We start from the raw sequence: 19,395 nt of genomic DNA on the forward strand, positions 1-19,395 counted from the left end.
CACACACGTTCATCACTCGAGAATTACAGTGCCAGATGATTTTTTGCAGGTGTGAATGTGCCATCACAGTTCAACCACCACATACAGAGTTTTCCTGTTGCCTAAAACACAAAGATGATCAATCTTCAGATGATCATGCTTCTCAGCTTAACAAAACACACATGCAGCCCCTTCATTTGCCCCTTCATCAGTTGAGTAGACATACCTGGAAACCTCTAATCAACCAATGTTTCCTTCTTCATCAGAACCAAAAAAACTGTGGTTAGTTGCTTTGGAAAAAGCCGGGGTATTAAGCCATCCTTTGATGCTGGTTAGATATCCTGGCTTGTTCTAAAGCTGGTGACCATAGTTTCCCAGTTCAGATTAAACAGGAAACTATGGATTATTAGAGCAGGGATGGGGAATGTTTGGCCCTCCAGATGTTGCTAAACTTCCATTCCCACAAGCCCCATCAAGAAAAAAAGAAGGAAAAATATGAAAAAAGCAACACCTTAGATGCAACAGAAGAAAATACGGAAGATTATACTAAGGTGAAGATGATCAGGAGCTGTTAAGTAGAATCTGCAACAAAATGTTGTAGTGTAGAATGCTCTCGTTTGCTGTTCCAATCTTGCAGAATGTTTCTGGTTTTGTGGTTTTAATCTTGCAGTATCCAAATTTGTTTTTAAATAACCTAGCTTCTGGAAATACATTTTTTTTTTAAAAAGTTGCAATTCTGGACCAATAGATTAATCCATTAAAGTTTCAGCTGGTTAGTTGATTGATTGATGGCGCTGTTGTGTGATGTTTTGGTCCTACTGTTTTGCTGAAAGATAGCCTTTTGCTTATTATTGCTTATTAGTTGCCTTTCGGTTCTTTCAGTATCTCAGAAAGGCAACCATAGAGATTTAGGTGATAGATTAAATTAGAAGCTGCATACTATCCGTTAACCAGTTGGTCTAAAGACAACTTATCAGCTAATAATTATTTAACTGGTTCACAACGCTCCTGAGATAAGAACGTCTGCATTTGAAATATCTGGTTATATTATGCATGGTGCAAACCCCCCAAATGCACTTGTGGAACTCTGCAAAAAACATTGTGTCAAAGTCCACCCAACTTATGAATTGTCCATCTCCAACTGTAAGAGCTTCCAAAACACTTCTAAGCATACAATTTCATTTTCAGTCAGATAGATATATTTTACTTCCACTGCTCACTCCCTATCCTTTCTGACTTCGTGTAAGTTGTTTTATTGTTGTTACTGGAATGGAATGTAGCAGTGGTTTTCAAACTGTTTTCAAGGTAACTCTGGAGTTCCTTTGAAGTTACTCACTGTAGTGGTTCTCAAACTATGTGTGAGGAGAGAGCAGATGGTTCATATGGTGCCATCCCTAAAAGTTGCAGTCAGGGAATTTGTGGGAGTTTTTGACTGCAGCAATTCCTGCCCTCTACTGCTCCCTCCCCCGCTTGGCTGGTTTTAGGAGGGAAGATAAAGTGCCCTATTCCAGCCTTGCAATGCCCCCACTTTAACCTTTGAGGGTGCCTTTTTATGAATTTCATCCCAGGGTACTGAAGTGCTTTTTAGATTTTTATTCTGGAGTTGCTGCCTGTAATCTTTGGGAATTCTTGGAGAAAGTGCAAAGTGCTACCACACTAGACAGTCTTGCTCTCTTGAAACCAGAAACCAACCTCCCTGATGTCAACACTGGGTAAAATTCTAGAGCAGGTGATTCAACTGTAAGTCTGTGAACATTGATCACTAGGAAACATCATTGGTTTATCTAGCATAAAGTATGCCAGACCAACCTTGTCTCCCTCAAAAAAAAAAAAAAAAAAGTTACCAGTCATGGAAATGCTGTGGCCGTCTTGATTTCAACAGAACGTTTGACAGTCTCCCAAGGGATAATTGTTGAAAAGATGGTAAAATGTGGGTTGTATGAGACTATTGATAAGTGGATTCACACAACCATACCCAGCAAGTGCTCATTAATGGCTCTGTGTCAACATGGGGGAGATGCATTGAGTCAGGCATCCCCAACCTTTGGCCCTCCAGATGTTTTGGACTACAATTCCCATCATCCCTGAACACTGGTCCTGTTAGCTAGGGATCATGGGAGTTGTAGGCCAAACATCTGGAGGGCTGCAAGCTGGGGATGCCTGCATTGAGTGGAGTGCTACAGGTTGCTATCCCAGGCTCTGTGATGTTCAACCTTTTTATAAATGACAAGAGGGCAATGCTAATTCAAAGAGGCAGGTGGCACAAAGGCATAGCTAACACCATGGAAGAGAGAACCAAAATTAAAAATGATTTTGGCAAGTGGGAACACTGGGCTGAAACCAAGATGATGAAATTCAACAGCGATAAATGTAAAGATCTGAAGTTAGGTACCATTGGGGGTTTTCTTTGGTTGTTTTTTTTAAATCAAGGGCAGAAGTATAGGATGATGGAGACCTGGTTTAGCGGCAGCACATATGAAGAGCATCTTAGTTGATCACAAACTGTGCATCAAGGAACCAGCAATGAAATGTGCATGCTTTTAACAGCTATCACTGCCTTGGGCTGTATTAACAGAAGCATAGAGCCCAGATCACAAGTAGTAATAGATCCACTCCATTATGTACTTGTCAGGTCACAACTGAAGTACTGTGTCCAGTTCTGAGCACCACATTTTAAGAACATTAGCCTGATCTGGGCATTCTTAGGCCATCAAATCATATGAGAAAGTGAGGACAAGCACACTTTGGCCTATATTAATCTGTATTATTAAACTATTATTATCACCATTATTACCATTATTACTATTATTATTATTATTATTATTATTATTACTACCCACCCTTCACTCTAAGGTCCCAGGTTGGATTACAATAATCTAGAATGCAACATTAAAAACAGTTTAAAATAAATTTAAATCATAAAAGACTAAAGAGGTGCATCTTCAGCACTGGTAAAAATTGTATAGGGCCAGACACATCTCTGTGGGGAGTCTCTTTGCTCTTCAAAGTCATGCTGACTAATCATAACCTGATGGATGAGTGTATGTTACTCAGTAGGAAGGAATTTTTTTCTGCATATTGCTCAGTGGATTCTCCTCGATGACAAAAATGTTGATTTTGTTTGGTTAAAGGAAAACTGTAGGCACACACACAAAAAGGATAATCCTTGGATGCCTGGATCCAGGTTTGGGGCAAGTACTCTGTCTGGTGAGAGAACTGCCGCTGTGCGCAGGGGCAGCAGCTACGAATGCCCCTGGCAGCTGAGGTTTCCCACCCCCAGTATGAATTAAGCCAAGTACACACAGGCAGACATGGAAAAAAGGGAGGCAGAAAATTGCAACTGGGTTTGATTTTTAAATTTTTATTACAAAAACCCCCACCCTATTTTCAAGTCCAAATGCAGCGGAAGATGATTGGCACCATCCAAGATACCAACGTACAAAATCCCGGAACGTTTGAACCCTCTAGCATTATTACCTCTGAGCGCAACTATTGTTTTATTAGTGGAGTCCTGGCAGAAGCATTTCCGGGTGTACCAGGATGTACCTAACAGGAGCAGCGGTGGCCTCTGCCAAACTGTACAACTTTAGAAACCCCTAAAAACATGTTATTTAAAAATCTCTAAAAACCTCGCTTCCCACCTGTTCTTCATTGGTGCAGTCATCAAAAGCCAACATGCAAATCCTACTGGAGATTTTAACACACTCCTTGACCCTGCTCCCGCACCCCCACCCCCACCCCGCCAAATACTTGTCAAATAACATGGTTCAAGTTGACCAGCCAACTCCTTTCATCTGAAGCACGGTTGCATCTTCTTGCCACAACTAGCTGCATGCGGCCTTGCTGAGACAACCCCGGTGGCTCCAGTTTAAATTAAAAAATTAATACCTATTTCCACTTATAAACTTGTAAACGGATACCCCTTGCTTATAACAAGCCATCAAAGCTGCTCTTGAAGGTGAAACATGCAGCTCTTTTTTCTTTTTCTCTCTCTCCCCTCCCCATCTTTTCTCCTTACCCCCTTCCTCGATCCTGTACGCAAGTCTTAACCAACAGACACCTGTAGCAAACTCAGCCTTTTTGCAAATGGCTGATTGAGTGGACCTTTTTGAAAGAAAAGAAACACAAACTTTTTTTTCCTTTTCAGGCATTAAAATATAAAAATACTACTTCACTCTGTGTTAGAAACAGGAAAGTCAAGACAGCTTCCAAAACAGATCAAACATGTTGCAACAGCTTTTGAATAAGACTTGGTCTTGTGGGGACGACAACTGACCACAGGTTACAAGAATGCCCAACATTGCCCCACGGTTGGCATGCCATAATGCCCCTCCATCTCATAATAAGGGGCTATTAAAACACCCTTCTGCCCATGAGAGAGACTGGGTGTGGACCCAGGCTATGTATGGGTTAAGCCACCTTCCTATTTTCCATGGTGGGCTGCGGAACGCCTCCATTTTCAGCCTCCATTTTCAAGCGCCACTGAAGTGAACAAATGGTGCGCCAAAGGCTTCCCTCACTCTGCCTCTCTCCTGTTCCTTTCAGCAGGGCTCACAAAGGGCACATTTGGGCAAGGAGCACAACAAATGCGCCTCGCACATATTTTTCTTAAGCATCCCCCCCCCCCACTGTGCTGTCTGTCCCTGGAAGTGCCCAAAATCCTGTCAAGACATACAGATGGATTAGACAAAAATAGTGGTTAACTGGGGACTGTTTCCTCTAATGCCTACTCTTCCTTTTCCTGGCCTCTCAAACGACAGAATAAACACTGAAAGAGACTAAGACTTCCCTCTTCCACCCAGAAGAAACAAGAGGGTAAATTTGGGGGAGGCACAGACATGGTATTATCTCATGCCCTCAGAATTAACATCTAGAAAATGCAGAAGGGGGAAGGGAATGGGTGGGTTCCTGTGTGGGACAGAGTTCACTTAGTTCTTGTACTCAAAGGGCTCGTCCCCAGTTTCGTTGAGGAGACAAGTGCGGACGAGAGCTTCGGTCACGGCGTACGGGTCGCAGTTGGCGGAGGGTCGGCGGTCTTCAAAATAGCCCATCTTATCTTGGCCCACTTTCCTCGGGATGCGGATGCTGGCCCCACGGTTGGCTACCCCAGCAGAGAACTCATTGATGTTGGATGTCTCATGGAAGCCCGTCAGGCGCCTGGCGTTGTCCAGCCCCCCTTTGGGGTCGTAGGCACGGATGTGGTACTGGTGACGCTTGCCCAGCTTCTCAATGGCTTCTTCAATGTGCCTGTGGAAAGGAGAAGAGGCAGGGATGCTGAGATCGCCAGAGGGGCCTCCAAACCTCTTTACTTGCAGGACAGCATTAGCACATCATCGGGAGAGTCAACTTTTGCTCAAGGCCACAGGTCATTATTATTGGAGTTAGGGTGTGGGTGTGTGGGTGTGCGTGCTGCAATTCCTTAGAAGCACAGAAAGCAAATCTAGTATTTGGTGGCTGAAGTCCACCTATTCTAAAAAATCATAATAAAATAGCATGTGTGCATTTAAAAGGGAAACTGGATGTTGTGCTCACTGCTGCATTTGGCACCTCTCCAGACCCATAGAACTGCAGCATGCACACAGCCCCATTCTTGACATGTGCTCAGTTAATTCTTTAACAGATTTTTTTTTGAGCCTCCGAACCACAAAGATATTTCTCAACAACGGCAGCTCAAGAAAGCCGATAATATCAAAGCAGTAGGCTATTGCAAAACGATGCATTTCCCTCTATTGCCTAGTCATACTCTGTACCAGAAGAGGAAAAATACAGGCACATTAAAATGTACCGATCTCCTTTCTGTTTTGTATATTGTCGTGATATATCTGCATGCTTGGGTATTTTAAATTCCTGCAGAATTTGGAAGGCTTTTTTTGGAACAAGTGGCTACACTATGTTGTTTAAGGTGTACAGCCTGAAGGTGTCAAGATCTGTCTTTCTAATCCTCTCCTAAGAAAAAACTCCCCAGGTCTGAAGACACACTCACTTGAGGCCTCCCTCCTCTCGCATGAGCTTCGTGCTGAAGTTGGTGTGGCAGCCAGCTCCGTTCCAGTTCCCAGGAATGGGCTTGGGGTCAAAAGACACAATGACTCCAAAGTCTTCACATATTCTATGAAGGATGAATCGAGCAATCCAGAGGTGGTCTCCCATATCAATTGCTTCACAAGGGCCCACCTGGAACTCCCACTACAAGAGAGAGACAGTTTCAAATCAGGATTGGCACAGAGAAAGGGAGGCGGAAACTGGTCTGCACGATGCTGTTCACAGCCTTCAACTTGTACACTACTACGCCTGCAAAGAACCCCAATGCAGAGAGACCAACATTCGTTTCGGGATTTTGGCTCCAATATCTACCTGTGCTGGCATCACTTCTGCATTTGTGCCTCCAATATTCACACCGGCATATAGGCAGGCTCGATAATGGGCTTCCACAATGTCTCGGCCGTAGGCCTTGTCTGCTCCAACACCACAGTAGTATGGCCCTGCAGAATGCCAGAAGAAAGAGGAGTCCACGGGTGAGTCAGCATCTCTAACCACCATGTTCAGTACATGACTATACATTTTTGCAAAGGGTGCTCCTGTAATATCATTACAGGAATCATGACAGGCATTCATCTGGCTCATATATTTGGTGGAGCGAAAGCCGGTCACTGTTCTCTTCTTTTGTAAATGTTTCTACATGCCATCTTTGAATCCTACATCAAATGTAGCCTCAGACTCTTATTTGCATATTACCTGGAGGGATGTGGTGGGTGCAGCCTTAAGAATTGTGTCTCTACCACTCACATCCCGCCATGCAGTAAGGCAAACTGTGCAAGTACTATTTTATGCAAACTGATGGCCTTGCCTTGAAAGGTGGCACATAAACCATGGAATTAATACAGTGGTACCTTGGTTTAAGAACAGTTTAGTTTATGAACAACTTGGATTAAGAAGTAGGTGTTTTGGTTTGTGAACTTTGCCTTGGAATGAGAACATGTTCTGCTTCCTGTTGAGTGTAAATCGAGTCCCCTGCTGCTATGGGAAAGCACGCCTTGGTTTAAGAATGGACTTCCGGAATGGATTAAGTTTGTAAACCAAGGTACCACTGTCATTCTGCACTACACTGAAAGTGCTCAGCCTAGATGTGATGTGTCACTAGCAATGCTGTACACATGCAAGTGTAAGAGGAAAATGCAACGTGGAGCAACTTCAAAGTCCCACTATTAGCATGTGAACAAAGGCCTTACAATTTTATCATCCACACTTTGCAGTAGTGAATGTCCTTCTGCCAAGATAGGCCAATGTTCCACCCAGCTCAGCACCAACTGCCACCCCCATCATTTGTGCAGACAGAGCACAAGCTCTATTGCTAAGCTGCGGCAGGTTGCAATTTGCTCTTGGGAACTCAAGACCATCCGTGGTCTTCCTTTGTAGCATCTTTACCTTGTGGTCCGGGAAAGCCATTGGAAGGCCAGCCAAAGGGATGTCCATCTGTTCCCAGAAGAGTATACTCTTGCTCCATCCCAAACCAGGGGTTCTGGTTAGACACCATGTCCATAATCCTTTTACAAGTGGACCTTAAATTTGTTTCTGGGAGAAAAACATGTGTAAGGCAAATTAGTATTACTTGTACCACACCACAAGCTCTGCCTGAAGGAACTTGAAGGTAGTTTTCTCATGTCTCTCTGCTGCATGGGGGAAATGCTAGCGGGTGAGGGTTAATCAAGAGTCTTCACAAAAGAGTTTAACAATATATACCACCATATCATAGATAAAAGGTAGGTAAAGGCCCCGTGGACGGTTAAGTCCCATCAAAGGCGACTATAGGGTTGTGGCGCTCATCTCGTTTTCAGGCAGAGGGAGCCAGCGTTGTCCACAGACAGCTTTCCAGGTCATGTGGCCAGAATGACTAAACCGCTTCTGGTGCATTGGGACACCGTGATGGAAACCAGAGCGCACGGAAATGCTGTTTACCTTCCCACTACAGTGGTACCTATTTACCTCCTCGCACTGGCGTGCTTTCGAACTGTTAGGTTGGCAGAAACTGGGACCGAGCAATGGGAGCTCACCCCATCATGGGGATTTGAACCACCGACCTAAAGGTAAAGGTAAAGGTACCCCTGCCCGTACGGGCCAGTCTTGCCAGACTCTGGGGTTGTGCGCCCATCTCACTTAAGAGGCCAGGGGCCAGCGCTGTCCGGAGACACTTCCGGGTCACGTGGCCAGCGTGACATCACTGCTCTGACCAGAGCCAGAGCCAGAGCCAGAGCCGCACACGGAAACGCTGTTTACCTTCCCGCTGGTAAGCGGTCCCTATTTATCTACTTGCACCCGGAGGTGCTTTCGAACTGCTAGGTTGGCAGGCGCTGGGACCGAGCAGCGGGAGCGCACCCCGCCGCAGGGATTCGAACCGCCGACCTTTCGATCGGCAAGTCCTAGGCGCTGAGGCTTTAACCCACAGCGCCACCTGCGTCCCAACCACCGACCTACTGATTGGCAAACCCAAGAGGCTCAGTTGGTCAGACCACAGCGCCACCCGCATCCCTCACCATATTGTAAGACATCAGGGCAACATAGATCAGCAAAACATAACAACACCATTCAGAACTGTAGAAAGTGTTGCAATCTATCAGGAAAGGCCAGAGCGCCTTGTGGTTCTTTCCAATTAGACCACAAAGTCATCCTGGAAAGCGGATCACTAGGCTCATTTCCCATATTAAGAATGGAAGCTGGGAGACAGATTGCCCAATTCCATTCAAAAAGCTTCTAGCTAAACTGGGATCTAAACTTTGCAGCTAAACTATCTTGAACACTGGCATCAAACCCAAACAGTTATGTTTAACGGAGTGCTTGAAATGTCACCTTGGCAACGGTGTTATCACCATGGTAACTACAGTGTCATGGCTTCAAGCTGCAAATGAATTCTGCAGGAAGGCGAGGCAGTGGTTAAAAGAGAAGAATGACTGTGTTCAATATGTTGCGAGAAAGAAGCATGGGGGGAGCTATGCATGCATCCAACAGATCAGCTGACGCAGCTGGAAGAATGAATGTCTTGTGGATTGAAAGTGGCATCTGATGTTTACTGGCTTTTCTGCCAACATTACGCCAGCACTGTCAGCTTCCGGAGGCAAATGGCTGCGGTTACTGGACACAGAAGGTTGGTCTAGATCAGCCTTCCCCAACTTGGTGCCCTCTGGATGATGTTTTGGACTGCAACTCTCCAACCCAGCACCATCTGTAGTCCAAATCCTCATCTGGAGGGACCAGCTTGGTGACTAGACAGACCTTTGGTTTGATCCATGAAGGAAATGTTAAATTTCTCTCTTTCAAAAAGGTGTAAGACTACCTGTTGCATTTATATAGGGATCTAGGGTTAATTATTATATTTATTATTTTACTTATACCCCACCCATCTGACGGGGTTGCCCCAGCCACTCTGGGCCGCTTACAGCATAAAACACTTGCAATCAACGCAGATCAGGTTCTCCTCTGACAGTGTATGTACTCTTGTACATAGAAAAGCATGAAAACAAAAGAGGATCAAAATGCTTGCTTCGAGAAGAGGGGGACACTTACACACCACAACCAAATTGCTTATTTTGGACTTTCCGGGAGAAAAGGAAATGAATGACTATGGGACACTTGTAACTTAGAGGAAATATTGTTTATCAGAAAGTGGAGTAGACAGTTGCTTGCATTGACTGATTGTTTTAAATAATTCTATTTTCTTCTAGTACGTGACTGGCAGATAGAAAATCGGAAGTCCCTCTTTTGTAATTTTTGCTAATGTTTCTCTGTTTCTGCTTTCTTTATTTTTTTCTTTCTTCTACTTCTCTATTTTCCCTTTCTCTTTTTCATTTGCTTCTTTTTCTCATTTTATCTCTCAGGTATCTTATTGTATTATGGGAAAATCTTATTGAAAACAAACAAATTGCTTATCCTTAATTTGTACAGTAAATCTTTTGTCACAACCTGAAAGTGCTGCTTAATGTCTCATGGGAAGTAAGTTCCTATGTTCCAGGAATCCTGTCCTCTGTTCTGCTGCCCCCTAAGCACAGAGGTTTCCTTATTCATCTTAGCTAGCGGCTGTCGACACCAGATACCAACCTCTGTGAATCTGTTTTGTCCTTAAAAAAAAGAACAAGCACCGTATCTCCTCGCTCCCATTCTCAGGTTGACGGGGCCTGAGCTTCCTAAGTATTACTACGACTCGTTCCTCATTTCTCCCAAGCGCGGCCTTTTCTGCACTTTCTTTTTCCTATCCAGAGCAGAGCGGAAGGGAAAAGGAGCAGTGCTGGACATACCTGCCGGCTTGCGGTTGTACTTCAGGACCTCACAGAGCACCAGCTTGTTGGGGTCTTTGCGGAAGGGGTCCCGGAACATGGCAGATGGCACCAGGTACATGTCGCTGTTGGAGCCCTCAGACTGGTAGGTACTAGAGCCATCAAAATTCCACTCTGGCAGATCTGGAAGCAGAAGCATAGGCTGCCTTAGCGATAAACTCCGGCTACTTCCCAGAAAAAGAATCTATGCTAACTGGCTGTGCTGCTGCCGCTATAGCTGAAATGAGGCCTGCTTGTGAGGAGTAGGAAAGTTGCATCCAGAATAAATGTGCATTTGGGATTTATCATGTTCTGGAGCAGCTGTTTAGGAAGGAAATTTTGTTTGTTTTAAACAGAAGCCTGCAATGTGTACAAAACTTGGCACACAAGGGATTTTCTGCATCAATGCGGGAAACAGTTTCAGTTGGTTTTCCACCTAACAGGGGAAATACTGAAGATCTGTTACAAGCCCAAGGTGGCGGCAGCTTGGAACCCCCCCCCCCGCAAAACAGAGAAACTAGAAGTCCGCCATGCCATACCTTGCCACTGGTGGGTAGTCCATGTGTCTGTGACAATGTTCCTATGCTACCATTTCATGCCAACAGCTTGTTGCAACAATTATCAGAGAATCCAAGCAGAGCATGTGCCGTTCAGCACAGAGCTAGGATGCTCCAGAACCCATTATATTAAAAGCGGAAGCCCCACATCCTCAGGTTTATAGAGAAACTTGATTCAAAACATTGGGCAGCTGTGCTTGCAAATAATCCAGGGCTTCAGATCCTGCCCCAGGCACCTCTGCTCCCCACACTCTCCCAGGTCTTGACCCCACAGCGTTCCTTATGCCAGGAATCTGGTTTTGCTCTGTTTCAAAGCGTTCCCTCCAGGGCAGGATGTGTGCGTGAGAGTGGGCCCAGGTACAGGCACTCAGAGCTGGCGGGAGAGAGAATAAGCAAACAGTATAATCATATTTGAATTGGCATTAAAGTGGTTAATCCAGCCAGCTTGATCCCTTTCATATGCTTGAGGTGGTGAAATGATTTAAACCAAGCAGTGCCAGCCGCTCGCTCCTCAGAATGAAAACAAAGCACTCGACTAAATACTTCTAATTGGCCATACATGCTCTGCGGGTTTCATAACCATCTCTGGCCAGCTCCATGGCAACATGTGAAGAAATCCTAATGCTGTTTATTGTGTTGGGGAGGCCGCTTTGTTCGGAGGGGCAAACAAAAGGCCAACTCATTGTGCGCAGTGGAAATTTTTATGGCTCTCCCCCCCTCCCCCTTGCTTCCTGCCACCTTCACAAGATCAAGGGTGAATACTGGCACACCAAGGCGCTCGGCGAACAAGCAAGCCCCCACAACCCCGGAATGGTGGTTTGCAGAGTTACATTTCCCAGCAACTGAAACAAACTACCCTCCCAGGATCCTCTCAAGGTGTAACGCGTTGGGCTTATTTCAGAATCACAGCACATCCTGCAAGAGGGCAGACCTCACTGAGGATGGGACGCCCCCTCCAGATGCTGTGGAGATTCACATCAGCGCCAACCAACTCAGTCCACTGTCAGGAATGGGAGGCGATGCCATCTAACAACATCTGGAGGGTCACAGGCTCCCTGTCCTGGGGGCAGAAGGGGGATGGACAGCTCAGCTGTTTTGAGTCTGGGGGAAAAGATTAGCACAAAAGTTGCAAGTCTGAGGGGAATCATGTCCTATGATGTCCTATTAGATTCAGTGGTGTGTCCTTCTGAGCAGAAATATATCGGATTACACTGCACACTGGTGACCAACCCACCCAAGATTTGAGTAAACAGTGAATCACTGGATAATGCTTCTGATCAATGGGGCATAAGGCCTAGGCTGAAGTTCAAGTTTATCAATTTTTTGAAGTCACTTTGGCTCTACTTGTCTTAGAGGGAATTAAAAAGAAAAAAATATGACAGCCTTCTTTGTGAAATGTAGACAAACCTCTTCCCCACCTGTTCTCCTCCACCAACGTTCGGTTCATCTGGCACAAAAAGGAACTGAACTTTGGCAGACAATCCATTTATCCCACTAGACAACTTTGACATTTTCCTGGTGTGCACATGTTTACTCAAATGCAAGTCCCATTGTGTTCAACGGGCCTTGCTCCCAGGTAAGTGTGCAAAGAACTGTAGTAGACATTGTTGGCTGCGGTGGGGGAGCTGGAATGCACTATAAACTCATAAAAACACCACCATCATGCTGGTTTTCAGTCTTTTACCCAATGGAAAAGTGTTTCAGACCAGGGAAAGAGCCAGGTTCTTCTTCAATGCAGAAAATAAATAAATAAATTATACCCCGCCCATCTGGCTGGGTTTCCCCAGTCATTCTGGGGGGCTCAACAGAATATTAAAAACACGATAAAACATCAAACATTAAAAACCTCCCTGAACAGGGCTGCCTAGTCACCAGGCAGTCCCTAGCTAGGCTGGCAGCTCTTGCCCAGAAACAGGGTGGCATCGCAGAGCCAGAGCAAGAAGCTGGCATCACAAATAGACCCGGGGGGGGGGGAGAGTTGTTGTTTTTATTTTACTTATATATATATTGTGGTTTTTATGTTGATCTTCTCTGTGAACCGCCCTGAGCCCTCCGGGTATAGGGCAGAATATAAATTCAAAAAACAACAACAGTCCTTTTGCAGTCCTTTTTCACAGGTAGGATAGAAGCACACGCCAACCCGCCTGCCTACCTTCAACGTTCTTGGGCTCTTGCTCCAGGGTCCGGGTTTTACAGCGCAGGAACTCTCCAGTCCCATCAATCCAGATGTACATCGCTTGCACCTTGTCACCCTGAGGCAGCTTCATGTACATCTGCTTTATGGCTTTGCTCAGGTGGGAGCTTGCAGAGGTAGCCATGGCTACAGAAGCTGTTTCTGAAGGCCTGTAAAGCAAAGTGGGGGGGGGAGGAGTCCATGAAAGGGAGCCTGGCAACAAGTAAGGAGGGACACTTTGCAACTAGGAAAGTGTCCCTCCTGGTACCAGGGCTCTCTGGTAACCCAGGCAGAGAATGCCAGTCAAGTTAAGAGTCCAGCTGTGGAGCGCTGCCAGCTATTCACACTGGCTGAAAATCAGGCCATGGATGGGCAAATGGAATCTAAAGACAGCCATGCTTTGAAGTGGCAACTTGCACCACCTTCATGTGACCTGAAAGCTACACTTTTGCTGGTATATACACATATGACCACACTGCACAGTCAACACAGTTGGGTCAATCAAAATAAGTTACTGTATGTCAGGATGTTATACGCAGTTGTGGGTTGAGCAACGATGCTGTTAAAGAACGAGGAGCTGGCAGTATTGCCTGAATTCCAAAATCTAACTTGGGACACTGTTATACAAAAGAGGCACTCAGTCCCAAATAATTCAGCCCTTATTGGCACTTCCAATATTGCAATGCTAAGCGTTTAGGACTTTAATCATATAAAAAACTGGTAGAGAGTGATGCCCACTCTGGAATCCAGAAAGCACAGGGTGTCATATCCAGAGGTGCTTTTCAATTTAATACTAGAATCTGCGTGTCACTATCATCTTTAATGTGTCTGCTTCTTGCACTTTCCATTTTTAAAATAAGGAATCTAAATTGTTCTAAAGTCATATCAGTATCTTGCTGTTCTATCAGTTGTTTGCTAACAACTGAAAACAGCTGTTACTACAAACTCATGCCAGGAAACTGCACAAGCTGCAGCCCCCCCCCCCAAAAAAAAACCTTTAGACCAGGTGAGAAAATGTATGTTTTAAGAAATGTCTCACTGTCTTTCCAAATTACAGTAACTGCCTGAAGTAACACACAATAAAGATTCTCCATAAAAACCAGTCCATGAAAACATTGTACAAGGCAAAATCTTGAGCATCAAATATTAAATCTCACATCTACAAAGCATGCCTGAACAGGAAAGTTTTCATCTGTCTCCTAAAGAAACTACGGTAATTTTGTTTCCTTAGCTATGATGAGTTAGAGGGTAGGAGTTATGAAGGCCTTGAAGGGTGTTCTCATGAACATAACAGCATCTGATGGTACTTTGAGCCTAGGCTCTGTGTAACGTAAGCCTATTCTCAGCATTCCACCCCATGACCAAGACTGGGGCAAGCTTCATTCTGAATAGATCAGGGGCAGATCAGCCTGGATAGTTCTGTGAAGATTTAACATGCACCTGTCCCAATGAGATATCATTTCTCCCATATAAGCAAAATGCTACTAATTAATTGGAGGGATAGTTAAGTGCTGTACTTGGGTACAATACAACAATAAGGGTAAAATGTGCTCTCCAATACTGACAGGGATTCTGCAAAGTATTCCATGCACACACATCCATTTAAAGGCCATTGCAAGCTACAGGCCCTTCCTTTGCACACACCTCCCCAGCCATAATTATAAGCATTTTACGAGTATGCAATAACCAGCACTTTGAATCATGCCTGGAAAACTACAACAAACCAGTGTAAGTAATATATTTTACTGGTGAAACTATATTAAAAGGCAGTCTCAACGATCTACTTAAGACTTTTCAAATCCATTAGAACCTGTACACAATCTCTCCTACCTTGAGTGAATGGAAACATGCGTGTAAGACGTAAGTATTGTGCATGATAGGAAAGCCAGTGGTGAACATGGCATTGCCTATGTTCCAGACACTTTTGTAATGGCATAATTCAGCATGTGGAGGTCCTTCCACAGGGGCAGCTTCAACAACAAAACTCCCAGATTCCAGATGAGCTCGTGATTCCCAGATATACATTTCGAACAACTCAATTCCGCAGCAAGCTAAAAAAAATGAACTCAACTGCACCATCCTGCTGTAAACTGGGTACTGCTATTTATACTATATTTAGCATCTGAGAATCCCATCCAGCAATGTGTTGTTCCCATACTTGTAACATGATATACATGAAACCGATACCTATTGTATAAAGGAGATTTCAGGAAGGCCTGGACCAACTCTGAAACTTTCTCAAGTTGGGAAGTGTGATTTAAATATGCATGGCATATTTTCCACTGTACTGAATTTACACTGGACAGCACAGATGGGTTCCCAGCACTCTGCAGAACTTGACCACTCTGCCTCAAGATCAGAAGAAGTTCTTCCCAATGGGAGCTTGTATGCTGCTCTTTAATCAAACAGATCATGAACTTGCAATACTTATCCAGTAACTTGCTGTTTTCTCAAGAGAAACTAGGGCTGCAATCTTCTTGTACAGTACACACACTTCCCCTGTATCACTGAAATAAATGAGGCTTACTTCTGAGTAGACACGGAGGCTCATACTGTAATGGGATCACACACTTCCAGCTACTTTTGCAGTGGATAAAGGTCCATTTTTGTGAAGGCTGTAGGGCCCTAGTTGATGTTAAACAGGAACTCCACTAATAATCTCTCGAGTTTGGGATGCACAAAAAGTACTTTTCTGGTAGCTACAAAAAATTGACATTGAAACACTGGAAACCTAATGTTCCTCCAAACACAGGAATTTGTATTGTCAATTTATGTGCATTAGCAGCCTAGTAAGGCTGCTAGTATGTGATAAAAAGCATGGCAAAATAACACAATTAACAACATTCCAATGCTTCATTAGACAATTTCGTTGAATTCTTATGCATTTCCCCTTTTATATTCTGCATTCATCCAACTTTCCCTTAATGAGGGAACAAAGAGTCCTGTAGCAGCTTGAAGATTAATACATCATGGTATAATCTTTTGGGGACTAGAGTTATTTTATGCTGAAAAGTGTTAGCTATATCTGTAATGAATTTCCATTGAAAAATAACTTCCCACCTTACTTTTAGTGTTAAGGCTTTTACGCCTACTCCTTAAAAATGCAGAAGATGAAATATAACAAGAATATATTACAGATATATTCATCAAGAGGCTGACTGACTGTATAGCTCCACTACCCAGGATACTATGCAAGCTTTTGAGTTCACACAGAACTCTTTGTTGTGTGGGAAATTCTATGTAGTGGTAGACATGTCTGTATGCTCTTCTACTGATTTCCCCCCCCCCCCAAAACTTATTATGAAGTAGCTCCACATGAAAAAACTGCTACAAAGGAATGCTTCCACTGAGGTCTGGATCGTCTGCCCACCCTGAGCCATATGCAGTACAAATATAAGTCGTGCGATATTGTACATACGAATGGCAAACTTGTCCAGAGACACCCAAAGTGCTTGTTGGACTACAATTCCCATCAGCCCCAGCCAGGGATGATGGGAGTTACAGTTCAGCAACATCTGAATGGCACCACATTGGTTTCCCTTGATCAAATCCAACTGTCCCCTTTGCAACACCTTTGCAACGCCTCCCCATTTCCACCCTCGACTGTTTCCAAGCTGTTTCTCTTGAGGTGCCTAAATTCTCTCAGGATTTATTTCCTGGGCTCTCCAACCGAAGAGCCATTTCCCATCTGCCAGGGAGGCAAAGCCAAGTTTGCCACACTCCAAATACTGATAAGGAGGTGGGAGTCCAAGGCCAGCCCCCCACTGAGCGTACAGTGCTGGTGGTTGTCACAGCCACACTGCAAAAACCTCTTGATAGGGAATGAACAAGCTTTTGTAGTTATGTGGCATTTTAGTTGGGCCTTACAGACATATTATCCTATGATGGCACCTGTGTTTACTTTAGGATTTGTTTTCCAAATGGATCTGTAAGGTGAAGGGGTGTGGGCACCTGCCTTTGACGGCCCCCCCTTGGTCCTTCCACTGTGCCCTCCTCTGCTCCAGGCATCATCTTCAAAGACAAGCCCCCCAGAGACCCTCCAGGTGGGTCCCTTGGAGAGCTTCTTTCCCTGCTAGCTGGGAGGGAAGGGGGTGTTCGCTCCTTCTGCATGCCTGTAAGTGATGAAATGCGATGCCTGCCCGCGCCCCCCCCGGAGACCCCACCCCAAACACAATTGGGCTGAGGAGCATTTCCACAGGCTCCCAGGAGCCACTTATACTCTTGTTTTTACAGATCCTGGAAATTCAAAAAGCAAGCAGACTGGAGATTACCATGCCTTTGAAAGGTGGAAAGTAAAAAGGGATTGCGGAAGAAATGCAGAATCAAAGAAGTTTCTTTCAAGCTCGCCCTTCTCTAGCCATCCCTCTCCCTGCCCCCACGTTACTCAAACACAGGCATGAAAAATTCCTTTTGCTTCCCGATTCCAAGGAGCCCCACAGATCAGGGTTGGAGAAACCTGCTTTTGGTGTCTCAGAGAGAGGGAACCTCCTGCCTCCCCTTCTGCCGGGCACACAGCGCCCATTGTCTCTCCCGAAACAGAGGCAGAGGCAGAAGCGGATGTCATCGGAGGATGAGAAATGCGCTGCTTAGCGGGCCCGTCGGGAGAGAAAAGGGAAGGGGCGGGAGGAAGGGGGGCTAGAGAGGCCGAGGCGAAAAGCCAAGGGGGCAGAGGCTTCCAGACATCCCCCCCCCCCCGTTAGGCAAAGGACCCACTGCACCTCCCCTGAACCGCCAGCTCCTCCCGAGACCCGTGTGAACAGCATCGTGGCAGACCCGAAAGAAGCGCGGCTCCCCGATCCCTCCCCGGCGGCGTCCCTTGCTTTACCTTGGCGGCGGCGGCGGCGGCGGAGGCTGCTGGGCTGCTCAGCGGGGTCGGGGCGCTGCCATGCTCCGCTCTAGAGCAGCGGCGCCGCCGGCCGCCCCCTTTAAGCGCTGCCCGGCGCCAGCCCCGCCTCCCGGCTTGGCCCGGCGCGGGAGGGGGGGAGGGGAGGCGGGGCTGCGAAGCCGGAGCCCCCCCCCCCGCCCGCGCCACGCTCCCCTCCCCCTCGCCTTCGCTTTTGGGGCAGCCCTGCAGGCAGGCCGGCTCGCGAGGAAGCGGGGGGATGAGGGCGCGCATCTTGGAGCCGAAATGCCCGGGGCGGGAGGGCGAGGCTGGACTCCCTCCCCCCAGGAGCCACAAGGCGAAGCAAGGCGCGTGCAAAAAAAAAAAGGGGGGCGAGGGGGCGGCCTGGAAAAGAAAATGGGATGACAAGAGGGAAAGCGGGAGCCGCTTCCCCGCCCCAGTTGCTCCGGCTTCCCTCCTGCATCTTGCTTAGCCGGGCTTGCTTGGAAGTCAAGCCCAGCGAGTTCCTGGGGGCTTAATTGTTTGTAGCAAAGGTTTGACAATTGCAGCCCAGTCTCCCTGTAGTCTCCCTTCATGCATCTGCGTAGTCTCGCTGCAAGGGCCGTGCAAACGAAAAATGCCCCGATTTTCAGGAGGGGGGTGTTTCTTCCAAGAAGCAGGTCCTGGAAAGCGAGGCCGGGCAGCTGGCGGAGCAGCTTTCTCCGAAATGTTGACACCTCGGGAACTGCCTTTGCGCAACTTTCTCCGCGCTCGCTGAAACAACATAGGAACTTGCACGCTGGTACATGTAATCTTAGCGTCGCAAACAGCTCCAAGAGGCAGGGGAAGGGAGTCGGGTTGCTTTGGGGTCTTTTCGTGTTTGCATTTTGCTGGGGTGACTGGGGGCTGCGTTGTTTTGTTTGGGTGGGTTGGTCTTTAATGAATTTTCACAAGGCGTTTGTTTCAACCCACTTTTTGCAGCAGTTAAGAAAATGCAACCCATCAGGTAATAAAACTTGTGATCAGAAAGAAAGAAAAAACCCCTTACAGATTCACAGTGGCAAAAATCACAACTCCTAAAGCAAACGCCAAATAAGGTGTGGGACAGAAAGCTGAGTGGTGGGCAGGTGCAGTTTCTTCTTTTCTTTCTTTCTAAAAAACCCCGCTTTAAAAGTGCCAATGAGGGGGCCTAATACGCCTTCCCAGGGAGGGAATTCCAAAGATTTGGGGCCACCACTGAGACAGTCCTGTCCTCCACCCCAACTACTTTTTGCATTATTACTGCCAAGGTCCTAGCCAAGAGATTGTCATGCCTTTAGTCCCAACTCTTACATTTTATATATTATTTAATTGCATTTATTAATCACATTCCATAAAACATCTCAAAGCGATTTCACGTCTTACATCCCCCCTTTGAAAGGCCTAATATTTTAAGTGTACACTCACTTTATACTTTGTGGAGATGGAGGGGCAGAGAGAGAGAGAGAGAAAGAGCACTTCTCTCATGAACCTCATATGATGGTTCTGGGCAAGTGGGAATGAGGGATTAAAGACTTTGCTTGA

At 46.0% G+C, this 19,395-nt stretch overlaps 1 protein-coding gene across 1 annotated transcript; it reads right to left on the minus strand.

The window, feature by feature from the left end:
- Positions 1-3,324: 3,324 nt before the first annotated feature.
- Positions 3,325-17,859, minus strand: GLUL (glutamate-ammonia ligase). Its single transcript, XM_079981648.1, has 7 exons — positions 17,836-17,859; positions 12,990-13,180; positions 10,263-10,424; positions 7,402-7,548; positions 6,331-6,458; positions 5,963-6,162; positions 3,325-5,226 (listed from the first exon to the last, which is right to left on the minus strand). The coding sequence occupies exons 2-7, from the start codon at positions 13,153-13,155 to the stop codon at positions 4,908-4,910; spliced, it is 1,122 nt and encodes a 373-aa protein (XP_079837774.1). The 5' UTR covers positions 13,156-13,180; positions 17,836-17,859; the 3' UTR covers positions 3,325-4,907.
- Between the last annotated feature and the right edge of the window lie 1,536 nt (positions 17,860-19,395).

This window comes from Podarcis cretensis (genome assembly GCF_951804945.1).
Source record: "Podarcis cretensis genome assembly, chromosome: 6".
NCBI lineage: Eukaryota > Metazoa > Chordata > Lepidosauria > Squamata > Lacertidae > Podarcis > Podarcis cretensis.